Source organism: Cnephaeus nilssonii (genome assembly GCF_951640355.1).
Source record: "Cnephaeus nilssonii genome assembly, chromosome: 4".
Classification (NCBI taxonomy): Eukaryota; Metazoa; Chordata; class Mammalia; order Chiroptera; family Vespertilionidae; genus Cnephaeus; species Cnephaeus nilssonii.
This window is the reverse complement of record NC_137075.1, coordinates 104,088,560-104,106,235: the sequence shown is the minus strand read 5'-3', so window position 1 is coordinate 104,106,235 and position 17,676 is coordinate 104,088,560. Positions and strand designations below refer to the sequence as shown.

Here is a 17,676-nt window from a genome sequence, read left to right as displayed (position 1 = left end):
ATTCCTGAACATAGAGATATATTTTTTAAGTGTGAATGTAACAACATACTGTGAATTCCATCTTGGTTACACAGGAGACTCCTTCAGTCAGTTATCCAAATAAAAGCAGTTCTGGAAACTTTGTCTGTTACTGACGGTGGAGCTCGGGGCCTGCTGTAGCCCCTGGGTGTGATCGCCCTCTGGATCCCAAAGGCCTCGCTGCCCACCAGGCCTCACCCACCTCTCCTGGGCAGTGCCCGCATGGGCCAGCCTCTTAGGCTCCTAGGTTAGATGAGGGTTTGAATTTGAAATCCTTTCCATTTCTGGCCTAAGGACTAGGCAGTGGCCCCCGGACTGGCAGTTAGTGGGCCAAATGGGGACGCTGTGTGCTGGCTGCAGCCCTCTGCCCACAGCCCAACACTGGAGACAAACACTGCGCACCCACCAAGGAGGCTTGCAAAGAGCCTTTATTTATCTAGCGCAAAGTATACACTGTCACAATCTTCTCTGTTACCTTTTACTAAAATAGTTCAATGTTTTACCACACTATCAAAAAGTTCTATTTCTTTTTCTCTCCCCAAATCAAAGTGGTTCAATAGAAGGTAGAAATGGACCGAGCTGGGCAGGGCTGGCCATTCTCAGGAGGTCACATCCTACAGAAGACAGAGCATGGCTGCGGCCCGGGGACGGGAACCAGACGTTCCGCCAGGTCCAGAGAGCAGCCCAGTCTCCCACGTTATGAAAATATACACCTCTACCGCTCCGCAGTCATGCACTGTTTCTTTAAAAAAAAAAAAAAATCAGTAGTATTTTGTTTCCTCTCAAGTTTTCAAGAAAAAAAAAGGAAGGTCACTTTTTCTCTTTAAACACTGATGTGTAGCTAATCACTCTGGATGAAAGCGCACCGCCCTGGAGTGTGCCCAGCAGGCTGCGGTCCCAGGATGGGCCTGGCCGCCAGGGGGCTGAGGGTGGTCTCCGTCACAGTGGGAGCAGGCCACGGCGCAGGTGTCCCCGTGGCTGCGGGATCTAGAAGCAGAGGATTTGGAAAGCAAAGGGCCTTTATGAAAGGACACCGAGGTCTGTACACCCCACCCACCGTGAGCTCAGAGCTGAGGTTCCAGGGGCAGAGGGTCACCCAGTGTCACCTACACACCCGTTAGTGGCAGAGCTGGGACCCCCCTGGCTGCCCCTGTATTGAGGCCCATGGGAGCCCCCCAGCTCGTGAGCTCCCCTGCAGCTGCACATGACCCAGTGGGGTCAGGCAGCGCTGCGCTGCTGCTGGCTTTTCTAACAGCGTACTAGGCTGGGAGATGGCTGTCACAGGTACAGTTCCATCCCTGAACGCCATCCCCCGCAGGGTTGGTTCAGGGACGGGCAGGGAGGTCTCCACGGCCCGGTCTGCCTGCATGGCAGGCGGAAGGGCTCCGGCAGGACCACTCCACCTGCTCCCTGGACACCTCCGCAGCCTCAGGACAGGGTCACTTCCCTCCGGAGGGAAGGTCCCTGTGAAGCTGTCTCCGGGCCGGTGTGCAGCGTCGGCAGGTACCAGGAGGCCTTCCTTATTGCTTATTTTCAGTCGTGGCAAAGCCGACCTGATCCGAACATGGCAAATGGGCTCCCGGACATGGCTCCCACCCAGATGGCCCCTTCCCCCTCGGCGGCTTGTGGTTCTTTGGACTCCACAACCAGAGGGGGGCCTCTGACCCCAGCTGGCTGCCCCCTTGTGCAGGAGTCACCCACCACCATGTGACAGGGAGCTCCCACCCGGCCTGATGGAAGGTCCTTCGAAAGCCCACGGCTCCCGGTAATGCCCAGGGCAGCACCCACTTACACCCCTGGGCACAGGAGGACCGAGAGCCTTTCCCCTGAGTGTACAACCCAAGGGCGCCAAAGGCCGGTGACGGCAGGAACTGCCCGGTCCTGGTTCCCGTCCCTCACATGGGCCTGGACGAGGCTGCCTGCTGCAGAGATGACCTTGGGCTCCGGTGCCAGGTGCGCAAGGCCGCGGGCAGCCTTCAGGACCTGGGAGTCTGAGGATGGACGAGCTGATGGGGTGAGGGCCTTCCAACCGCACTGACAGTGGCCCGGCCGGCCTGCCTAGTTCTGGGGCCTCACCGGTCAGGCCACCGATCGCCTACCGCCTCTGTGCCTCCTTTTCCTCACACGTGAATGTGAAAATGTACACACTGCACTTTACGGCTGATACATGGTCATTTACACTGATGGTCTCACTGGACCCCCAGAGCCCTGCAAGGAGGCCCTCATGCTCCCACGCTCCCTCGGAGGACACTGAGGCTCAGAGAGGAGAGGGACTGTCCCCCGGAGGAGGCAGCAGAACTCAGCTCGGGCCTCGCCCCCAGCCCGGCCCCCAGCGGCCCCTCCAGCAGGTCACCATCGGCTCAATGCTGTGAGCACAGCTGACTACAGTGATGGCCTCTACCATGAGCCCGGCTAAGAAGACCCGAGACCTCACTGTGCACCACGGGCCTAAAGAGGCTGAGTGACTTGCTGAAGGTCACACCGCAAATTAAAGCCAGAGCCAGGTCAGGCTCCTTCCGAGGGGACAGAACCCCTGTCACTGCAGCCATGCGGCTCTGTCCACAGTGACTGAGGATGGGGCCAGGCTCCGGGGGGGACTCCACAGTGGACGGAGGCCCAGCTGTGACCCAGTGCTGCCCATCCGGAGAGGGATGCGTGGGGCTCAGCCAGGGACTCTGCACTCAGCCTTCCTGTGCTCCTGGCCCAAAGTGAACCATGGAAGCGGAGATGCCTCAGGCACTGGGCAGGAGGGTCCCCCAAAATATAGGGCACACCTGGCACAGGGCAGGGTGACACTGGGGGGAGAAGAGAGGGGTGAATTCTAAAAACAAGCGGCAGCTGGCAGGAGGGGGCTGGGCACAGGCCAGAGGACGGGCCTGGGGCGCTCCCCTGCCCGTGGCTCTCGGGACTCAGTGTTTGGGGAGCCGGCGTTCAAGTCACAGCGGGTGGATGGGAAGTGGTGCCCTGCGCCGGGTCCAGCTGACAGTGGCCTCTGTCCGGTGCGGTGGCAGCCAGCGGATGGAGGGCTTAGTGAGGTGCTGGGCGCAGCCTGGCCTGGTCCCTGGGCTGGGCGTCTCAGAGCAGCCCTCCGTTCTCGCACAGCGAGCCTGAAGCCTGGCCCAGGATGGGAACGGGCCGTCCAGGGACAGCCAGCGTCTCGCCTCCCCGTTTGCTGGTGTGAGATGTGGGAGATGGAGGCCCGGCCAACAGGGGCCACGCCCAAGGCTGCCGAGCCACAGCAGGCAGCATCCTATGTACAATTCATCACAGAAGAAGAAGACAGTGGCTCGGCCGGAAGGCCGGCCACTCCCCTGGGCTCCCAGGCAGGGACAGTCCACGTCCGCGGAGGAGAGGCCTACAAAGGCCCCTTGAACTGGTTCCCAGACAGGTGCTGCCGGATGGAGGGCTTGGAGCTGGCGGCGTCTCCCAGCTTTCTCCAGACCACCTGTGCGGAGAGGAGAGATGTGACGGCAGGGCCACCCCAAGCCCGCCCGCTGGTCTGTGCACACATCCCAGAGCCATGGGCCAGGAGGGGAAACTGAGGCCACATAAAGCTTGGAAACACTCAGGCCAGGTCTTTGCACGTCCATCCTCATGGCCACACCTGCCATCCTGAGCAGGTCACCACTAGGGCGTGGGCTCGGCCCTGCAGCTGTCCAATGGGGCCCATGGACTCAGAAGGCAGCAGAGGAGGGGGTTCAGAACACCCCACCCCACGGGAGACCCCGGTTCAGCCCCTGCGAACCACCCTTCCCTCTGGCTCCTGTTGATGAGGTGGGTCAGGGGCAGCCCAGCTTCCAGAACAAAGGCAGCCCCAGCCCTGCAGGCCCACAGAGTGGGGGTGCCGGCTGCACCTCGGGTTAAGCACCACCTGCATGACCAGCCGTCTCCAGGGCCACCACCCAGCTGGGAGGCCAGACACCTGGGACCAGGGAGGAGGGGTGGGACATGAGGGGTAAACAAGACCAGTCCTAGGGGCCAGGGGCACATTCCCGGGACGGACAGACCCTGAGATCAGGGACCCCGTTCATTCTCGGGGTGGGGGTGGGGATGAGGCCAGGCCAGCGCTCCCAGGCTCCAGCGCCTCCAGCCAGCCCTCCAGGTCACCATCCCTCCCCCCGGGGAAGGTGTAACTCCCAGTGTCCGGCCAGGACGCCCCCCGACCCTGGCCCGGGAAGCGCCTCACGTTGCACATCTCGCGGACAATGGCCTTCTCCTTCTCACTCAGGTCCTCCTCGCAGCTGTCCTGGAGCTGCCGGTCCAGGTTCTCGTGCACCTCCAGGACCTGCGGGGAACAGGGCCCAGGTCAGGGGTGTGGAGACCTGAGGGGCACGGTACCCACCACACTGTGTCCTCTCCCCTCCCCCAGGGACACGGTACCCACCACACAAGGGAAGCGGCACCCCTTGTCACGGGGGGCAGAGCTGAGGAGGGGTCGGTCACCGGGGGGCAGGGCCGCCCTCAGACAGGGGGACTCGCTCTGACCAGGGTCCAGCTTGTGGTTAATGAGCAGGAGGACTGAGGACACCCCAACTCATGCACATGGGGTGTGCACGCATGTGTGCATGTGCAACCGTGGCGCACGCACAGGGGGGGCAGGGGGGAGGAGGGGCGCAGGAGGGGGACATGTGCCCCTGGAGGGTTAGGGTTAGGGGTAGGGGTAGGGGTAGGGTTAGGGTTAGGGGTAGGGGTAGGGTTAGGGGTAGGGGTATGGGTAGGGGTAGGGGTTAGGGTTAGGGATAGGGGTAGGGTTAGGGGTAGGGGTTAGGGGTAGGGTTAGGGTTAGGGTTAGGGTTAGGGTTAGGGTTAGGGTTAGGGGTAGGGGTAGGGGTAGGGTTAGGAGGCAGGAGCGCGTCTTCAGAACCCGCGGCTGGCGGCCCTGAGCAGGGAGGCCCTGCACCTGCGGAGCGACTGGGCCTGGGAGGCCCGGGCTTTGCTCCTTCCTAGCCCGGCCTGCCATGACTCCAGCCCTGAGGGAGTGCCTGCCCTCCCCCACCCCGGGCCTCAGTTTCCCCAGCTGCAGGGATGGCAGACAGGTGACACTGGCTATCGGCGCCCGGCATCTTGGAGTCCCACCCCCACAGTGTTCCAGGCCGTCACAGCCGCCTAGTCCCCACACGGGTCCCACCCTGCTGCTCAGGCGCCCCCAAAGAGGCCCCCCATCCCGCATCACACCAGGGACCGGGCTCCTGAGGGAGTGGGACGGGGTGAGGGTGGGCAGGGCCTGGCCCTCACCTTCATGGCATGCACGACAGCCTCGGGCTTCTGTCCCGCGGGGCTGTAGCCGGCGGAGGGGGGCGAGGACAGCTCGAGGACCGGGCAGGCTGGGCCCTGTGGGAGGGAACATGAGGCTTAGCTCACCCTGCACAGACAGACCCAGGTGGCGGCCGCAGGGGCGACCAGCTCTGAGTGGGGTCCCCGATGCTGTGGGGCCAGGGGCGAGGCAGGAGGAAATGGGGGTAGGTGATGGGGAGAGGCGGCAGGGTGAGGACCAGGCCAGGGCCGAGGAGCAGCACCCCACCACGCCCCATGGGCTCCCCCATACGGCACACACGGAAGGTCTATTATCTGTTGTGCAAAGAAAGCAAGTGCCGCTCAGAGAGGGCAGAGGCTCACCAAGGTCACCTCGCCAGCCCCGGGGTCCTGATTCCAAAGCCTCCTCCTGCTCCCCCAGCTGCCAGTGGGTGACTCACCTTGCCTCCACCCCCACCCCCCACCCCCAGGCCCAGGGTTACAAGTCTTCCAGCCCTGAGCCCCGCCTCCAGGCTGGCTGGCCACCTGGCCACCTAACTGGCAATTCGGCACCCAATCCCATATCCGCCTGGGGGTGCCAGCAGGGGATGAGCAGGAGGAGGGATCCAGCCTCCCAGCACCCTGCCCATCTGCGGCAGAGCCAGCGTGTCTGCCCGAGGTCTCCCCAGTTTCCCCCGACAAGGGTCACTGGCCCAGGTGGCCGGGGAGCAGTGGGCAGGGCTTCTGCCTCAGGCTGCAAGAAGGACCCTGCATTCAGGGCCCACGGAAGCAGCTCACAGACAAGGAGGCCTCAAGGGTGGAGTCCCCGGGGCCAGTCAGAACCAGGTGTTCAGAAAACGCCGAGAGGGGGCCTGAGAGGGGACAGAGAACACGGGACTGCCCAGCCAGCACGGGAGCACGGGAGCAGGGACGACTAGGTGGGTTTGGCTGAGGGCCACCGCCCTGGGATTCTGCCCGTCGAGGCCATGCCGTGCAGACACCCTCATGGCCTAGGCAGCCAACTCCCCGGCACCCTCCCCACCTGCTGCTGGCTCCAGGGAGGCAGGGAACCACGGCCTTGGGGTCTGGGAAGGCTGGGCCTGGGTGAGGCTCTGCTGGCTGTGACTTGAGGCAGGGTCCGACTCACTCTGCACCTCAGCGTCCTCGGCTGGACAACAAGAAGGGTACTTGTGCCCTAACCGGTTTGGCTCAGTGGATAGGGCATCAGCCTGGGGACTCAAGGGTCCCGGGTTCGATTCCTGTCAGGGGCATGTACCTTGGTTGCGGGCACATCTCCAGTGGGGAGTGTGCAGGAGGCAGCTGATCGATGTTTCTCTCTCATCGATGTTTCTGGCTCTCTCTCCCTCTCCCTTCCTCTCTGTAAAATATCAATAAAATATATATTATAAAAAAAAAAAAAAAAGAAGGGTACCTGTGTACCAGGGTGTGTGTAGCGCCCTAGGATGCAGCTGTTTCCCTAACGGCAGTCCAGGCTGCCTGGCCTCTGCCCCCCAGGCCAGGTCTGTCATATGGGGGAGCCAAAAAGATCTGGAAGCTCTGGGGGGGTTGGGGGCAGGTGAAGGCAGGCCACACAGGTGAGTGACCTGTGGCAGAAGGCTGCACTCCCCCCACCGGCCAGGAGGGGGAGACAGCCACACACTTACAGTCAGGCACCTGGCCTTCGGCACCTCTGGCCTCATGTCCTGTCTGTACCTGGGACTCCCTGAACTACCTGCTGGGTAAGGAGGCTGATTCCCCGAGCAGAGGCAGGAGGGCAGCCAGGAGTGGCCGGGGAAGGCTGTGCCATGCGGCCCTTTCCTGGCCGGCACACCAGGCTGCCAGAGTATGGCCATGGGAATCCTGTCAATGAAGCTACCACTGGACACATAATATGTACAAATAACATGCCATCCGGGCTGTTGCCTCTGGGGCATTCCCCAAGCACAGCTGCCCCGGAAGGGGAGGACCACAGATAGGAGAGCTCAGGACACCCCGCTTCCTCGGCCCTCTGAGTTCTTCCTACAGCCCTCTGGGCAGACACTCGCTTTTTACATGCCCATTGCACAGATGAGGAGAGTGAGGCTGAATGGCTCGTCAAGGCCAAGCAGCTAGCAAATAAGGGGGCTGGGCCTCACACCCGGGTCTGTGGGACGCCAGAGCTGGGGCCAAAAGACAGGAGGCTCGTGTCTACCTGAGAGAACCGGAAACCTACGTGCCCACATCCTGCCCGGAAATGCTCACAGCAGCCCCATTCACAACAGGCAGAAAATGGGAACAGCCCAAATATGTAGCAACTGGTAAGTGAATAAAAAAGTGTACACCCACACAATGGACTAGCATTCAGCCACGGAAAGGACCGAGGGGCTGGTACACCCTGCGCGTGGGTGGACCGCAGAAACACGGCGCTAAAGAAACAAAGGATCCACAGTAGTTTGTCTCCACTTATAGGAAGTGCGCAGAACGGGCAAACCTATAGGCGCAGACAGTCCATGAGTGGTTTCCAGGGGATGGAGGAGGGGAGAATGAGGAGGGATTGCTAAGGAGTATAGTATTGGGGAAGGGGGATGTGGAAATCTCTCCTGTAATGATTAAAATTATTACACAAATCTGCAAACATTATTTTTAAAAAACACTGAATTGTATGCTTAAAAATAGTCCACTGACACACACACACACACACACACACACACACACACACACACACAAAGTGGGGAGACCAGCTCCCTGAGGGTCAAAAGCCTTGATCCTCCTCTCAGAAGGTTGATGAATGCAAACCTCCCCGTTGGGGGACAGAGTCTGTGGGGTCTGAGTCTGGGGTCCGTCCCGCTGAGTGCCCTCTGCAGACTGCAGCAGAAGCCCTGTGCCCTGCCCCCTGGCCACCTGGGCCAGTGACCCTTTCTGAGGAGAAACAGGAGGCCCTGAGCCGCCGCTCGGTCTCTGACACAGGTGGGCAGGGGAGGGAGAGGGGTAGGAATGGGAGTCCCACTAGCCAAGCAACCGTGGCAATCCACCCGGCTCGCTCTGCTCGCATCCCGCGGCACATCCCCGCAGCCAGCCAGGGGCACAGCACTTTATGGTTCTCAGGTCACTTAGAGGCTTGGGGACACAGCATTCCATCACTGTGAGCCATCGGAATGGACAGAGCTGGGGCGGGGGGGGGGGGGGGGGTGAAGGAATGGAGGAGCCAGCCAGCCAGGTGGGTGTCACTGGCTTTTCGGGGCCCTTACTGATGAAGGATTGGACCCTGGTTCAGCCACAGGCTCCTGGAAAACATCTGGAGCATCTGCTGCCGGCGGCCTTACTCTCTGCACAGCGTCAGCAGCTACATTCCTGGGCCAGGTGCGAGGGCCTCAGGAGAGACCAGACGCCGGCAGCAGCCGCACGTCTGTCTGCCCGCTGCGAGGCCAGGGCAGCTCTGCAGAAGCGCCCCGGCCGTCCCTGCTGGCAGGGTGTGGGGGGGAGAGGCAGGGCCAGGACCCAGGGCCCGAGTCCAGGCCCACCTGCCCTCCTTGCAGAGTGGCGTCAGGCCGGCCCGACAGTCCGGGTCCCTGCCCTGCTGTGGCTGGTGTGCGTGGTGAGTCCCCCGCACGTAGCAGACACTCAGTCAACGCGGGTCCTTCTTGTTACGATCATCTTCGGGGCTCGGGAGGGTGAGTGCCTCCTGGTGTTTAGCACACCCACAGATGTGTGCAGTCCCCACTAGAGGAAATTCCCGTCACCCAGAAGGAGGCCCCCCACCCCGTAGCCCCCCACTTCCCCTCGTCCCCGTTCCTGGCCATCACTCCTGGGCTCTCTGCGCCTGGAGGTCTGTGCATGTGGTCACAGGATGTCACACAGTCTGACAGACACATCTACCCCAGGACAACCATCCATGTCCCAGAGAGCTGCCCGCCCCCCCCCCCCCCGCCCCCCACCACCCTCCCTTTCCCATCGGGGCTGGTCAGAGCCCAGGAGCACCCTGGAGCCTGGAGGATAAATGAGGTCCATAATCCACACACCCACCCTGTGACAGAGCCAGGGCAGTGACCTGACATATATGCACCCAGCCAGCCCCCCCCCGCCCCCGAGGGCCAGCCGCATCCTCCCCCTGCCGTGTGTGTCCCAGGTGTGACACAGGCCACCGAGTTGCACTGTGGGACGATGGCTAGGCCCGGGCAGCCGCTCCGTGGCCTCTGGACACTGCCCGGTGCTGCCACAACATCACCACGTGCTGGGCTCCACCTCCAACCACCACACTGGGCCCTTACAAAGGCCGGAGGGTCCGGGAGCCCAGGCACCTCGCTAGAAAGGAGGGGGCGTGAGGGAGACCAAGCCTGACCCGCTGCCTCCCCTGACCCAGCTCGGCCACTGTCCATGGGCCCTGGCAAGTCACTAGCCGGCCCGAGCCTTACCCTCCCCTGGCACGTGGACCAAGGGTTCGGAGGTGCCAGGTCCACAAGGGGACAGTGGGGATCTTGGGGGAGGGCACTTACGTTCTGCAGGGCGTCCTGGTAGGAGGGGGGCAGGCTGGCGAGCTGGGACTCCGAGTGGTATGGGGAGAAGCCTTTCCGCAGCGTCCGGAACTCTCCAGAGCCCGCCTGCTGCAGGGGAGACGGGGGAGAGGGGGGAGAGGTTAGGGTGAGGAGCCAGGCGGGGTGGGGACTTGGGGAGGGGGCTGAGGTCGGTGCCCATCAGGACTTGCCCAGGCCCTAGGAGTGGCTCCTCCCTCCGGGCTCCGGTCTGCTCTGGGCCCCTTCCCGCCCCCTCTGCCGCCCCCGTGCAGCCGCCCTGTACATCCCATCCAGGCAGGCGCCTCATGGTGCTCCGTGAAGCGCCTGAGCAGCGGAATAAACAGGTAAGTGGGTGAGCGAATGGGGTGCAGCTCTCCCACCCCTGGACCTTTGTTCCTCGGCTCCAGCATCCCACCTTTGGGCTCCCCACACCCCCAAGCACCCCCGCTCCAGCCCCTGAGGCCCAAATCCACAGGAAGTCCTCCTGCCTCCCACAGATGCTGGGGCCCGCCTTAGGGCACCCCCCACAGCGCCCTGCTCAGGACACCCACCCGTGAGCCTCCACCATCACCAGGAGCTCCCAAACGTAGGCCTGGGTCTCAGCCCTCTGTACCCACACGAAGCTGGGCTCATAACTGATGCCCAGTGCGTGCTTAGGAGGAGGGAGGGGCGAATGCGTGTGGCAGTAATGAATGAGTGAGTGAATGAATGAATGAATGAATGAACACATATATCTGGCCTTATATAGTTTCTTTCAGGGCAAAGTGAGCCTTGGACCAGGCCCTCCTGGCTGGGACCCAGGACCGGAGAGGGAGAGAACCCAGGGGTCATGCCCAATCGGTGCAGGCCCCGTGGGCCAGCTGAGCCGAAGCCACGTGGCATTTCTGGCCCAGGCACCCTTTCCCACTTCAAAGGCGGGGGGAGCTCTGTTGGGCAGATAACATGCAGGGGAACGTCCCATAAATCAGCAGGCTGTGGAGTTACCCAAACAAACGCTGGAGGGGAGGAGGCCGGCCAGGGCCGGGCCAGGGCCAGGCAGCAGCCTGGGGGCCCCTCCTGCTCATCACCCTCTCACGGTGGCCCCCCAAAATGCGGCAGGGTCTCCCCAGGGAGACCTTGGCACGGCCCTCGATCTTACAATGGGACTGCCACGCCCCCGATCCGGGCCGCACCTGGGTTACGCCCCGTCCTTCCGCACACGCGGCCTAGGTTCTGCTCGGGGCTGTCTCCCCTCCTCCCAGCTTCCCTGGCCCTGGACCAAATGGGTTCTGAAGCAGCCACGTGTTGTCACTCAAAACACCGGCCTGTGTCTCCTCCCTCCCCCCAGATAGTCTCCCCGGGAGGAGGTGTGTGCACTGGGCGCGGGCGGGGAGTTTTTTAATTAGCAGCATGCCATTCCCAGCCCTGCCTCGGTGCGCGCGGTAAATATTTGCACGTCCACAGAACTTTATTAGCAAGCCTCAGAGCTGGTGGGAAAACGCGCAATCTCTCACTAGGGGCAGCGTGACTAATGACGCATCAAAATGAAGAACCGTAATTGCACTTAAATCCAAATTAAAATCCTGGTATTTGCCTGTCTCTGCCCTGGAAGAAAGAAACCCCCAGGTTTTCATCACTGAGGGGAAGGGAGCCGAAATGGCCTTCGGGCGGCTGGGCCTGCACTCGGGGGTGGGGGTGGGGATGTGGGCAGGGACAGGGGCAGGGGCACGGTGCTCCCCGGGGGAGGACGCCTGCCAGCCAGGGGGGGGCCAGCAGTCCCTGGCGTGGAAAGGGATCTGACACCACAGCAGGAGCTGAGCGGGATTTCCTGAATCCTTAAAAGGGAAGGAAGTGACCCAGGACTGCAAACACAGCCCTGGCTCCCCTACCCCGTCCCACTGGACCGGGAGGGAGACTCAGGAGGCCGCAGGGCCTCCGGGTCCACCCTTAAGGACACGGGGCTCTGTCCAGGGCTGTCACCACCACGCCACCTGGGCCTCTGCAGGGCTACGGCTCTGCCCCAGCCCACCTCCCACCAGGGCTCCCGCTGGCAAAGCTGCAGGAACTGCCCTGGGGCCATCGCTCCCCATACACCTGTGAGCACTGTCAGGACAGGCCGTGGGGGGACGCCCGCCACATGGGGTTCTTGTGGGCAGGCCCCCTTTCGGGGTTCACTCAGGGGCGGCTACTCTCACCTCTCCTTCCCGCCCCTGGAGGGACCGTCTGCTGCAGCAGGTCTGTGTTCAAGAAGCACCTACTGTGTGCTCTCCCGGAAAGGCAGCAGTGCCTGACTATGGGGGGGGGGGGGGACTCCAGGGTGAGCTCGGACACAGGGACGCCCATCCCCCACCAGCAGCCTGCCCACAGGTGACCACTCGGAACCCCAGACCCCGGACCCCGGGCTGGTCTGTATGCAGTGGCCAGTGGCGGTGCCCTCAGAGGCGCCATCCCAAATGACTCTGGACTGGTCCCTCGGCCCGCTGCCCTCCGGGCGCAGGGAGGGGTGGCCAGGACTGGGCTCCAGGGACGCTTACCAGCTTTGGAAAGCAGGGGCGCCTCCCTGGCTGGCAGGGGCGCGGGGGGGGCGGGGGCGCGGAGCCCAGCACTGGGCCTGGAGACCTTGCTCAGGGACCTGGGCCCGCTGGGAGCCACTAACTCATGGGGCCTTGGCCAGCCCCTCCTCCCACCTTGCAGTTCGGGGTACCCACTGCAGAGTGGGGGTGACGCTGATTCGTGCTGCAACCTCACAAGCAGGGGGATCCAGTGAAAGTGGGGAGAAGGGCCTGCATGGAGCAGTTCCCAGGAAGGGACGGAGGGGACCAACGGGAGGGGCCCCAAGCACCACACAGCACTCAGGCAGCCCCCACCCCCAACACCCCAACACCCCAAACACCCCACACACAAGGCCCCGGCAGCTCTACCTGCAGCCTGCTCCGCGGGTGGGCGTGGGGGCGGGGCGGCTGGAAGGAGAGAGGAGCAGTGTCACCCAGCCATCCCAGCCACGCCAGCCACCCCCTCACCTCTGCCCCACTCTGGACACCCATCAGCCCAAAGCCACCAGGACCTCAGCTTGGCTGGAGTGGTTTTCCCACACCAGGGTGGGGGGTCCCCGAGGCACCTCACAGGAGCCCCACGTATTTCTTTTTGTTTTGTGTGTGTGTGTATTAATCCTCACCCGAGAATATTTTTCCATTGATTTTAGAGAGAGTGGAAGGGAGAGGGAGAGACGGAGAGAAACATCAATGTGAGAGCGACACATCAATGGGTTGCCTCCTGCACACACCCCGACCGAGGCTGGGGAACCTGTAACGGAGGTACCTGCCCTTGACGGGAATCGAACCCGGGGCCCTTCAATCCGAGGGTCAACGCTCTAACCACTGAGCCAAACTGGCTAGGGCAGCCCATGGATTTAAAACCCCAGATTTAACAAAGACCCCAGCGTCTGCCACACCGGCTCCGGGACGCACGCCTTCGCAGCCTCCCCAAAGCTCCCACCAGACCGCAGCTGCCCTTGGGGAGTAAAGCAGCCCTTCGGAGAGGCCGGGGTGGGGTGCACGGGCCGGCAGACACCCCCAGACCCCCGCCAGCGGAGAGGCCCGGTTGGGATGCATGCCCGGCTGGCCTCGGCTCTTTCAGGCCCCTCACAGGAGCAGAAGGCTCCTACCAACCAGATTAATTTTTTCTCTTTAATTTTACGAGGACTCATTTGCAGACCATTAAGAACCTGGCAGGGCGAGGGAAGTGGAGGGGGGGGGGGGTGTCCAGAGAGCCTTCCTAGTAAGTGCTCCGATCAGCAGGGAGCTCCACGTGCCGTTCAAGTTCGCTGACGACACCACCCACAGCTGGAACCGCTCTCTGCTCCCCGTGCACTCTCCGGCCCTCAGCCCCAAGTCTCACCCTCAGGTGCGCGCTGCCCGGGACCCAGGCCCGTGACGGATGGGTAGCATGTGGACGAGGTCTCCTCCGTCACATGACTGTCCCCCTCACAGGTCCCCTGGGCAGGCCGCAGGGCCTCCGAGGCAGGAGGCGGGCCTCTTTCACCAGGTGGGTGGGATCTGAGCAACCCACCAACCTGCAGAGTCTCTGTCTGCTCCCATGTAAACTGGGGTCAAGAAGGACACTCAGCCCTGGCCAGTGTGCTCAGTGGTTAGAGCATCGGCCTGCGCACCAGAGGGTCACAGATTCCATCCCTGCTCAAGGGCACGTACCCCAGTTGTGGGTTCACTCCCCGTCCTCCCCCACCCCTGTCAGGGTGCATGCAGGAGGCAACCAGTCAATGTGTCTCCTTACACTGATGTTCCTCTCTCTCTCCCTCTCTCTCTCTCTCTCTCTCTCTCTCTTCCCTCCTACTCTGAGAAAAGCAAGGGAAAAGCAGGTGAGGATTTTAAAAAAGGAAGTACACTCAGCTGCCAGATGGCCCACAACCTCGGTGTTTTCCACGACTTGCCCTTTAACCCGGGGGGCAGGCACCTCCATTGTCTCCATTTTGCTGATGGGAAAACCGAGGCACAGGGAGGTTAAGCCCCTGGCCCAAGGCCAGCCAGCTGGTGAGCGGCGCTTTGGGGATCTGAACCCAGCTCTGGCTTATAGTCCTGGGCGTGGCCTCTTGCTGTTCGGACTCTCACCCCACGTGTGGCTCGCAGGGGACGCCGGCTAAGCCTCGGGCAAGGAGACGGGTGAAGTGACTACTCTTCCCGCCCCTGTTGCTAGACTGACCATCTGCTCAGAAGCTGGAGAGCAGGTTTCCTCCCTGGCTGAGGTTCTAACGCATTTAAAGAGACCACGTCGCCCATGACCAATGGGGTGAGGACGCGATGGCCAACCCCAAACACCAACCAGGCGGAGCAGGAATGGCCCGGAGCCTGTTGACAAAGCAAAATGTCACGGAAGACCCCGGCAAGCAGAGCTGCCGCGACAGACATGCCACGGGGCCAGCGTCTCCGGAGGCCTGGGCGGGGAGCCCCCCACTCAGAAGGGCCGGTCCTGCTCAGGGAATCGGGGGACAGAACAGAGGCATCAGCGAGGGGCTTAGAGGGGGGCGGACCAGTCCCCTCGCCCCCAGCCTGATGGTTCAAAACTCAGACAAAGGCCAGAGGAGTGGTTCCTTCGGGGATGGGAGGTCCAAGCCACCCGCCAGGTGGCACAGTCTGCCAGGCTGTGAAACAGCCCAGGGCCTGGGACCAGGAGAAGGTGAGCCACTGCCCAAGGTACCCCCCAGGGGCGGGGGTTCCCGTCAGTGCGGCAGGCAATGTCGTGGCCTCACCATTATCCCGCCTTACAGGTGAGGAGACCGAGGCACCAGCACATGCAGAACTGTGCCTAAGCCGCAGGGCAGGTGGGAGCTGGCTCGGGGGCTCTTCCAGGACCCAGAGCCGCTTTCTTACCCATCGGGCCAGCGGCAGCACAGCGCAGGCTGAACTGTGTCGGTCCCCCCCCCCCCCATCAATTCCCATGTTGATGTCCTAACCGGGACCTCGGAATGCGCCCTATTTGGAGATGGGTCTTCACAGAGGATCACGGTGAAGTGAGGGCTCAGGGTGGGCCCTACTCCAATATGGCTGTGTTCTCATGAAGAGGAGAAAGCGGGACACACACACACATACACACACACCACACACCACACACACCACACACACCACACACACACACACACACACACCACACACACACACACACACATACACACATACACCACACTCCACATACCATATACACACCACACACACACACACACCACACACACACCACACACCATATACACACCACACACCACACACACACCACACACCACACACACACACCACACACCACACACACACACCACACACACCACACACACACCACACACACCACACACACACACACACACCACACACACGCACACACCACACACACACCACACACACACCACACACACACACACCACACACCACACACCACACAAACCACACACACACACACACACACACACCACACACACACACACACACCACACACACACACACACACCACACACACCACACACACACACACACACACACACACACACACACAGGGGAGACATTGTAGAGACACGGGGAGAAGACGGCCATCTACAAGCAGGAGCGAGGCCTGGGACACATCCTTCCCTCCGGCCCTCGGAAGGAATCATCCTGGCCTTGGTCTTGGACTTCCAGCCCCAGAACCGTGAGACATCACATTTCACTGGTTTAAGCTACCCGGTGTGTGGTTCTTTTGTTACAGCAGCCCTAGCACGCTAATACCATCCCTCACCCATGCCAGGCAATCTGCTCCATCCCGGCCTCAGTTTCCCCATTCGGGGTCACGTCCACCCTGCGTGGCACGGCAGGACAGGGCCACTGGGGTAAGCAAGGGGGCAGGCAGGCAGGCTGTGGGCTGCCTGCCCGCCCCCACGTGGCCGCCGGCCTGCCCAGGGTGACAGCTCTGAGAAGGAGTTTCTGGCGCTTTAAAAGCAGCTTCTGGGCGCGCACAGGCTTCATTTATCAGCCCAGCAGGGAGTGAGCCGAGGGAACGAGGGAGCACAGGCCCGGCATCAATTACAGCCCCCACGCCCCAGCCCGGCCGGGCGCAGAGAATCCGCAGGAGAAATAACAGCGTGTCCGGGGCTGGCGATGAATCACCGCGGAGGAAGCAGCTGTGTTGATGAAGTTTTAAAGCTGACGAGAGGAAGAAAATACGAACTGCAATACAGTCATCCCGTCGGCGAGCACGCGGCCGCGTTTTTAATTAAAGCTGTTTCGGAGTTAAACAGAGGCCGTGGGGGGAGGGGGCGGGGCAGTGGGAAGTGGGCATCCACACGGGCTCTCTGCCCTCCCACCCAAACCCCAAAGCCACATCCCCTTAGGACGGATCCCAGAGTGCTCCTGCTTTCTCGGGCTCCGCCGACCGGCGGATGGCTCGCTCTGCAGAGCTGCAGATTCCGTGCAACCTGACCTCAGCGACAGGACTTCGGTGCCAGAATCGTAAAATCTCACACAAGCCAGCGCTCATGAGGCCGAGGCCAGGATCCACCCGCAGCGGCAATCGCTTCAAGGTTCCCAAACATAGTCATCCCCCCATCACTTGATTACCTCCAGAGATGAAGCACTCACTCCCTTATAAAGCAGCTCCCCCTCGGTTAAGCAGACCTTCCCTATTCTGGGCAAAACCCAGCCTGGCCTCTTGGTCTAGGACTCGGGGTGGGGGGCAGTGGCTCCGTCCAGCTGTGCTGAGCACTGGAGACACTACCTGTGACAGACCCTGCAGCCCAGACCTTGAGCAGCTGACAGTCCAGCAGGGGTGGGGCCAGGCTTCCCACGGGAGGGTCCCGAGAACTATCGGCAAGGGTGGGCAGCCCACGGGGCCGAAAGCTCAGAGCGAGGGCCAAGCCACTTGGGGTGGTTGGGAAGGTTGTTGGCAGGAGACCACGCCTGAGTGGGGAGCCATGTCTTGCAAGAGGCCAGGGAGATGAGGGCTAAATAAATCCCATCTGCCCTGGACCCCCTTCGGATAAGGCCAGCACTCTCACCGTGGGCCAGGTCCTGTGCACGGGGCTCTCCCACCTCTGCTGTGCCCCCAGAGCCCCCTCAAACACATGAGTCCTGCTGAGGGGGACAAGGAGGTGGTCAGGCAGGGAGACAGGGAGACTGAACAGCAAGCTCCCTGAGGGCGGGGTGAGACTAAGCCAGGGATGGATACAAAGGACAGAGAGGCCAGAGGGGTCAGCCAAGCCAGCTGGCCCCTGGGACCCCAGCCAGGGCTGACCACAGCCTCCATCACTACCCCGGCCCAGCAGGAAACGCCCGTCCTGCTGGCGGGCAGGCCCCGCCCTGGCCTGCCACACTGCCCTGCCCTGCCACGCCTCTCACCGGCTCTGCCCTCACTGCTGAGTCTCTAGTCCACCAGCCCTGCGCTGGGGATGAGACGTGACCTCACCTGTCTGGGGCGCCGACCAGGC

At 62.2% G+C, this 17,676-nt stretch overlaps 1 protein-coding gene across 2 annotated transcripts in view; it reads right to left on the bottom strand.

The window, feature by feature from the left end:
* Positions 1-58: 58 nt before the first annotated feature.
* CCDC85C (coiled-coil domain containing 85C) overlaps positions 59-17,676 on the bottom strand; it is a 71,724-nt gene continuing 54,106 nt past the window's right edge. Inside the window, exons 3-6 of one of the 2 annotated variants that reach the window (XM_079769051.1) lie at positions 9,723-9,830; positions 5,254-5,349; positions 4,205-4,303; positions 59-3,463 (exon numbers count right to left, since the gene is read on the bottom strand). In XM_079769051.1, coding sequence (XP_079625177.1) covers positions 3,374-3,463; positions 4,205-4,303; positions 5,254-5,349; positions 9,723-9,830 — 393 coding nt within the window. In that variant the 3' untranslated portion in view covers positions 59-3,373. The remainder of the gene's footprint in view (positions 3,464-4,204; positions 4,304-5,253; positions 5,350-9,722; positions 9,831-17,676) is intronic. The other variant, XM_079769052.1, reaches the window with a different exon arrangement.